The sequence below is a fragment of the Alligator sinensis genome, unplaced genomic scaffold (assembly GCF_000455745.1).
Source record: "Alligator sinensis unplaced genomic scaffold, ASM45574v1 scaffold1118_2, whole genome shotgun sequence".
Lineage (NCBI taxonomy): Eukaryota > Metazoa > Chordata > Crocodylia > Alligatoridae > Alligator > Alligator sinensis.
In genome coordinates, this window is record NW_005843184.1 from 194,936 (window position 1) to 202,906 (window position 7,971).

The 7,971-nt window shown below is 44.1% G+C and overlaps 1 protein-coding gene across 1 annotated transcript; it reads left to right on the top strand.

Moving 5' to 3' along the window:
• The first annotated feature begins 2,290 nt into the window (after positions 1–2,290).
• On the top strand, positions 2,291–7,759 carry LOC102380471 (C-C chemokine receptor type 8). The gene is given in 3 exon segments (XM_025194357.1): positions 2,291–2,413; positions 2,416–3,188; positions 7,702–7,759. Coding segments are annotated over 3 exon segments (954 nt in total).
• Positions 7,760–7,971: the final 212 nt, after the last annotated feature.

Here is a 7,971-nt window from a genome sequence, read left to right on the forward strand (position 1 = left end):
GTTTTCAGCTTTAGCTTGCAGTTTCTATGCCAATTTGTTGTTCATCTGACAAATAGAATATTAATGAGAAATAAAGAAATTAATTAATTAATAAGAAATAAGCTAAGACACTTTATCCAAACCTTCATGAATGCTGCTGCTGCTGCACACAAAAATCTCTCAGGGCTACATATATGTGGTGACTGCATGTTTTACTCCTGTTTTAGTGATTTAGCTATGAAAAGAGTATTTTGTGGTCAGAACAGTTTGGAGGTGGGGTGTTAGCAGTTAAGTTTTTCTAAAATTTTCCTTAAACTTGCTAGGCTAAGGGAAATATGCAAAAATGTGCCTGCCTGACACACGGATATTTTCATGTGGCTGGTCATCAGTTGCCATATATGCCCGCTCCCCAAAACTGGGGGCTGTGCCCTTGTGCTAATTAGAAGGAGTGGGACTTCAAGCTCTTGCAATTTGGTGCTGCAACAGCTAGGGAGTATCCGCTTTCCACAGCACGTTCCTGCAGCTCTTAAGGATATCTGGTGGAGATCTGGGCAGTCTACCAGCATTGGCTACCAGAAATTGCCTGCCCGTATGTCTGAAAAGGAAGGGAGTACCATATAGAAAAGGAAGTCAGCCTGGCTTTTGCAAGAGTCACATTTCCAGGAGTGATGACAAGACACTATTAACTACATAGGTATTTTTTTCCTGAAATGATTGGGGAGGTTTGAATTTCCCATACCCCTCCCCCTCCTGAAGGAGTATTTAATTAGAAACCCTGTGCAGTGCAGTTTTCTCAATCATCTACTTGGTTGATGTTACCACAGGCGATAATAAAATAACCCTTGTTCACTTGAAAGCCTGTTGAAATTTGAATAAGTCTCCATTGACTTGAACTATGACCTAATCAGGGACCTACATCATAGCTACCATTAGCTATGCAAAAACCCCAATGCTAGTCATCAAAATTGTGCCTTTTATTTGTTTCCTGTGATGTACACAGGAAGCCTGAAATATGTTTTTCTACTGTTTTAATTACAATTCTTAAAACTTATATAGTTTGCCTACATTCATCATCATGGCAATATTGGTTAGAGGGACTTTTATTTTTCTTTACTGACACAGCTATGACATCAGAAGTTTAGTAGATGCAGTGTAAATGGGTATGTACAGGTATTGTTTGTGTTACTCCCTGGACCTGTGAAACCATTTTTCAGTGAAAAATATATTCACCCAAAAATGAAGTTGTCATTGGGGGTTGAATCTTACATTTAGTTTGGATGAAAGAAAATGGGAAGGGAAATTTGGAAAAATCAAAATGTTTAGTCTGAATGTTTTTAAAAAAGAGCTTTCATTTCAAAATGTTATTTTTGTTTGAAAATCTGCCTCTTTTTTAAAGAAGAAAATTAAAAATAATGTGGCATAACCTGAAGACTAATTAAAAGGTTTGATTTGGGCTGAACAAATGCCATATTTTCCTTTTGCTTTTTTTTTCCTGAGGAAGTAAAAACTTTTCCATTCCAGATTGATCTGAACTGAAAAAATCATTATTTGTGCAGTTCTAACAGAATAAGTTATGCCAGCATAAGCAGTTTTATGGCCATAGGAACAGCATTTAGCATACTCTTGTGAGGTCCCTGGCTTTCCCCCTACATTACCATCCAAATCCGGCTTAAGAATGCCAGTAGATGGCAGGGCACCTATGGTAAATGTTAGGCTGTACAATGCTAAGCCTAAATCCTCACTATGATAGCCAAGTTCCATATTCAGCTTTAAATTTTACTCCACCCTATAGCACTTCATGTATTGCCATAAATGCCATCAGAACATCAGCTGGCATACTAGACACTGCAATACCAAAAGACATCCTAAACCAGAAGACAGTTTTAGCTTTTCCTGAAGCTTTGGAAATTGTGCATTATTGGAGAGTGGAAATATATCCTTGAGACTGGGGGAGAAAGTCAGTTACAGAGGCAATGTGACTTCTCTAGCTGGCCATAACCCATAAAAGAGTGATGAGGCATCAGGTACTTTAATCCCTAGAATGATTAATTTTCATCTGGGATTTTTCCAGATTCATTCATGCTGTGCACTATCCAGCTCATCCTCCTCTCTAAGCATAAGGGGGAAGGTTCTTCTATTTGAATAGGATAGCCCCCTTCTTAAGGCCATATTCAATTTGATTATACACCCTGTCTACCTCACCCTTCTTTCATGGAATTGTTGGTGGGAGAATTGTGCCTAGAATACTAATTTAACAATAAATAGAAATACTGAATGTTAAATTATTTGCTCTTTAATAGATGACCTCATCATGAATTATTCAAATCCAACATCTTCTCTGAATACATCTGATTATTATGATGACTATTATTATCCTCACAATGCCTCCACCTGCATCATGGGCAAAATTAAGACAGTTACATCTGTAGTTGTCCCAAGCCTTTACATTACAGCCTATTATTTGTGTTGGGCTTGATGGGAAACAGCTTGGTCATTTGGGTCCTAGTAGCTTGCAAGAAACTGACTGACATAACTGATGTGTATTTGCTGAACCTCACCATCTCTGACCTACTGTTTGTTTTCCCCCTGTCCTTTCTGGCTCACTATGCTTCAGGGGAATGTATTTTTGGAAATACAATGTATAAACTAGTATGTGGTAGTTACTATATTGGTTACCATGGCAGCATATTCTTCATAACCCTTATGACCATTGACAGGTACTTGGCCATTGTCCATGCAGTACATGCTCCCCAAGTTCGAACAATCTCATGTGGAATACTTATAAGCCTGGCAATTTGGTCATTGGCCATTTTAATTTCCATGCCAAACCCTATATTCATCAAGGAGGTCACTGATAAAAATGCTACAAAGTGTATGCCTTATTACATCGATAATGATCAACCCTGGAAGCTTTTCACTAAGCTTCAAGTCAGTATTATGGGCCTCTTGATCCCTCTTGGCATTCTCATTTTCTGCTACACCCACATCTTTAAAAACCTGAAGAAAAGCCAGATCCACAACAGGTGTAAACCAATTAAGCTGTTTTTTGTCATTGTCATTGTGTTTTTCCTATTCTGGATGCCCTACAATATTGTGCTTTTCCTGGACACTCTGCGAAGCCTGCACATTATCGATGACTGTGAGACAAGCAAAAAGATAGATGTTGCTCGAGAAGTGACTGAAGCTTTCTCCTTCATCCACTGCTGCCTGTGTGCACGCTTCCTGGATGGGATGAGTGTGTTCTTCCATCCAGGAACAGCGCACACAACAACTGCAGATGCTACCTCAGCCTGACAAAGAGTGTTAAAACCCAAAAGCTTGCTAACTAAAATCTTTCCAACTATTCAAGTTGGTCTAATAAAAGAGATCAGATTCACCCAAAGAACCTTGTCTGCCTTTATTTAATGTTGCATTTGTAGACAGCATTCAAGTCATCAGTTTTATTGTTAGCTATAATTATGATAGATAGATATCTATAATAATATAAATATATTTATATGTATTATGTATATATAAATATATATTTATATACATCTCTCTTATTATAATCAATTAATTGCAAAGAGTTCTCTATATAACTATAATAATTAGATATAATTAATGAATTATAATATATATATAAATATATCCTTCAAGATTGCAGGTGTGTGTGTGCGTGCGTGCGTGCGTGTGTGTGTGTGTGTGTGTATAATTATAGTTAACAATAAAACCAATAACTTGAATACAGTCTACACATGCAACATTAAATAAAAGCAGACAAGGCTCTTTGGGTGAATCTGATATCCTTTTTGCTTAATCATTTATTTTCTGTATATTGTTGTGTATAATAAAGAAACCCATTTGTTTGTTGGACTTAGAGTAAATTCTTGTGCAGTGAGGGTGGGGGATACCTGTCTCCACAGGGCACCTCAGTCAGCAGACCTACCTGAGGGTGTTCCCAGGGCTACTGGCACCCTGGGTATCCAGGTTTTACTTCAGTGCCGCTCCCCCACCCCCTGAGTGTGTCTATCTAGAATTGAATGTGTATAAACTGAGCGTAGAATTGAGCCAACTCAACAAAACCAAAAACTCCTGTCAAGACAAATAAGCATCAAGTCCGGTTATACACTTGTATTTCCATCTGGGGGGAGAAGCTGCATAAAAAGTATAGGCAGAGACAGTGTGGTACCTTCCTGCCAGATAACTGGGCAAAAGTCAGTGGAACAAATAAGAGTCAACTCGGGAATACGTTTGACAGGTTCTTTTCTTCTGGCTTGATGAGACTACTTTCTCTGCCTCACCTGAAATGACTCTAACCGCTTGATTTTTAGAGCAGTATTAAACAGACACTGAAGCAGAACTTGCATGTTCCAGTGCCCTCTTTGTGGTATGTTCTTTTCATAGGGAAGAATGGAATAGCCACGGGTAATGCAACTGAGCACAAGTGAGCCCTGACCAGACCTATCATTCTGTAGCTGCCAATGGCTCCCATAGTTAAATAAACCCAGCTCACTCATGAGCAGGGATCCAAGTTTTCTGTTCAATTTGGGAAAACGTGAATGTCACAGGGGACTAAGGTGCCTGCTACTCGTAGAGCAGAGATTGCCTGGGGAGGGAACACAAAGGGCCAGATAAGAGCCCAGGTGCAGGTTGCCATGGCAACTGGCTAATGAGGGAATTGGCCGCACCTGCACCTGGTTAGCTGGCCGGAAGAGGCGGGCCCTAGGCCCATATAAACCCTAGGGCAGGGACCAGGCAGGTCAGCTCCCTGCCAGCAGCCAAAGGGGAAGGAGCTTTCAGGAAGGAAGGGCCTAGAGATGCTACAGCCATCGGATATGCTACACTTAGGGCTAATGGGGCACCAGCAGCCCATAAGGCACCCTTGCTTACTAGGCACCCAGTATTAGAGAAGAAGTTTTACTCTTAAATGGGCAGAGCATGCCCTGAACTTTGTGTTACATTATAGCCCAGGGGCTCATGTTTAATTGCTGTTGTTTGTTTGCTGTCTGATAACACAGGTGGTTTGGGTGAGAATACGTGGAGAAGAAGGAGGCCTCATTGGGGACCCACTACAGTGTGGGGACCCCAGCACCAGTGAGGCTCAGAGATGAGGGCTGTGGAGAGCCCAGAGAGGACAATGGGGCCAAATCACAGCAAGGCCTAGACAAGACAACATTGGTGTCATCTGCGAGGCTTGGGGTGTGGTAAAGGGTCGGTTGGAGCCACACATATAGCCCATAAGGCTGAGAGACTCGGGAACCATCCACCATAACGTGGGATGCCAAGGGGTGTATGAATCACAGGGCTCAATAAGATCTAGCCAGACTGTGTCTAAACCCAAAGACCAAGGTCAGCCTCCCTATATCAATTATACCAACAAGATGTGGCGGGAGAGATGGAGGGTGCCTGTAGGGCAAGACTAGCATGGTTAAGGAGCCTAGGGGTAACACGGCCACCCCTAGGGACCCCACCTTGCTACAGTGAATTTTCTCCTTTAATGGACAAAATCACAGGTTGTCTCTTAAAGGAGAAAAACATGGGGAAACTATGGGATTTCACTTTCAGGCTGGCAGAGTCCCATCCTGCAAGAGGCTGCTTGGGACTGAGTGGAGCAATGAGGCAAGGGGCATCATGCACATGTGCATGTGTACAGGCACATTGCAGCCAGGCAGCTCCTTCCAGGTAAGTGTGTGGGGGCGGGCGGGTGGCAAGGAGAGCGCAGGCAGAGTGGGGGAGGAGCATGTGCTCCCAGAGATTTCTGCACCCACAGCAGGGCATGGAACAGCTCCAGAAAGGCTGCCTCAGTTGCCCAGCAGGATGACCCAGGGCAGGACAAAGCACTGCACCACCATAACCACCAAGCTGGGGTGCCCCCTGCCCGCTCGGCAGCAGCAGGGGCACAACTCCATGCCACTGCGGCACTCCCTCCAGTGCCAGGTCTGCCTGCTGAATAGCGGAGGCAGCTTCTGCCTGGAGCTGGTTTGGCCTGGCTGCAGCCCCATGACTTGTTGTGAGCACAGAAGTCTTGCAGGGCATGTGCCCTACCTGCTGCATCACTTTGCCCCCTGCCCCTCTCCACTGAGTTGCCTGTGCCCCCCCCCCCCCCCTTTCCCCCCCCCCCACTCCCATTCTCTCTTTCCCACACACCCATTCCCTTTCTCATATGTGAGGTGCCTGGAGAGGTGGGGACAGTGGTTGGGAGTGAGGGGCACTAGTAGGACAGGGAGGGGGGTGTGGTTCAGAGTGAGCGGCACTAGCAGGTCGAGGGGCTGTGGGTCAGGAGTAAGGGACACCAGCAGGGCTGGGGTGGCTGTGGGTTGGGAACGAGCACAAGCAGGGCCAGAGGCTGTGGGCTCAGGAGTGAGGGGAACCCGCATGGCCGGAGGGCTATGGCTCAGGAGTGAGGGGCACTAGCAGGGCTGATGGGCTGTGGCTTGTGAGTTAAGGACAACGGCATGAGCAGTGGCAACTTACAAGCCTATCAGGGCTGCTCAGCAGCACAAAGCAGCAGAGGACAACATCTGCTGCTGGACCTGCATCCTGGTGGGCAAAAGTGGCAGTGGAAGCTCTGATATTTTCCATGGAAAAAGTACCCAAAAATCAAAGACAAAAACATATAGGTATTTAGAATTTCTTGTGTTTATAATGATGAAGGCATTGGTAGGCTTCCAAATGGCTTTAAAACTTTAAATATAACAACAAAACATTGTGTTCAACTGACATGTGAACATGATGGGTTTCAACACTGACAAGTACAAGGTGCTGCACCTGGGGAGGAAGAACCAGCAGCATACCTGCAGGCTAGGGCACTCCCTTCTTGTCAGTGCAGAGGCAGAAAAGGATCTTGGAGTCATTATTGATGCCAAAATGAACATGGGCCGACTGTGTGGGGACACGGGCAGGAAGACCAACCGTACCTTGTCATGCATCCACAGATGCATCTCAAGCAGGTCCAAGGAGGTGATCCTCCCCCTCTATGCAACACTGGTCAGGCCGCAGTTGGAGTACTGTGTCCAGTTCTGGGCACCGCACTTCAGAAGGGATGTGGACAGCATTGAGAGGGTCGAGGAGGGCCACCTGCATGATCAGGGGTCAGCAGGGCAGGCCCTACGAGGAGAGGTTGAGGGACCTGAACCTTTTCAGCCTCCACAAGAGAAGGCTGAGAGGGGATCTAGTGGCCATTTACAAACTGGTCAGGGGGGACTAACAGGCACTGGGGGAGTCCCTGTTCCCCCGAGCACTACCAGGAGTGACAAGAAATAACGGTCACAAGCTGGCAGAGGGTAGATTCAGGCTAGATATCAGGAGGCATTACTTCACAGTCAGGGCGGCTAGGATCTGGAACCAACTTCCAAGAGAAGTGGTGCTGGCTCCTACCCTGGGGGGCTTTAAGAAGAGGCTAGATGAAAACCTTGCTGGGGTCGTTTGACCCCAGTACTCTTTCCTGCCATGGCAGGGGGTCAGACTTGATGATCTGCTCAGATCCCTTCCGACCTTACCAACTATGAAACTATGACACATATATTAGTGGCATTTCATTTTAATCATGGAAAAACACAGATTTTGGGGGGGCTTAATCAGAGAATTTGCAATTTTTTAACAGAGAAATCCAGGTCTCCTGCTCATGAGCTGCACTCTTCGTCATTATTTGGATTGAATAATTTTTTTTAAGTAGATTTAAATTATTGTGCAGATTACATTAGTATCTTATAGTTAATGAAAAATTAATTTCACTTCATTCAGCTCAGCAATAATATATAGCTATATCAACTTTATTACTTTAGATGTCTTTAATGCATGAGAGCTTCAGCTGATGTAGACTAGCATAGCTTGGAGCATCAGGCTCAATATAGTCAACAATTAAGGATGACTAATAAAGGAAATTTTAAAATGCCAATTGTTTAATTCTGTCGGTTATTACTGATATATAAAGAAGGCAGGCATATCATTATTTGGCTTGCTTTGTTGGTGCATTTTTTTCTTGGACTTGGAAATATCAGGAATATAAGATTT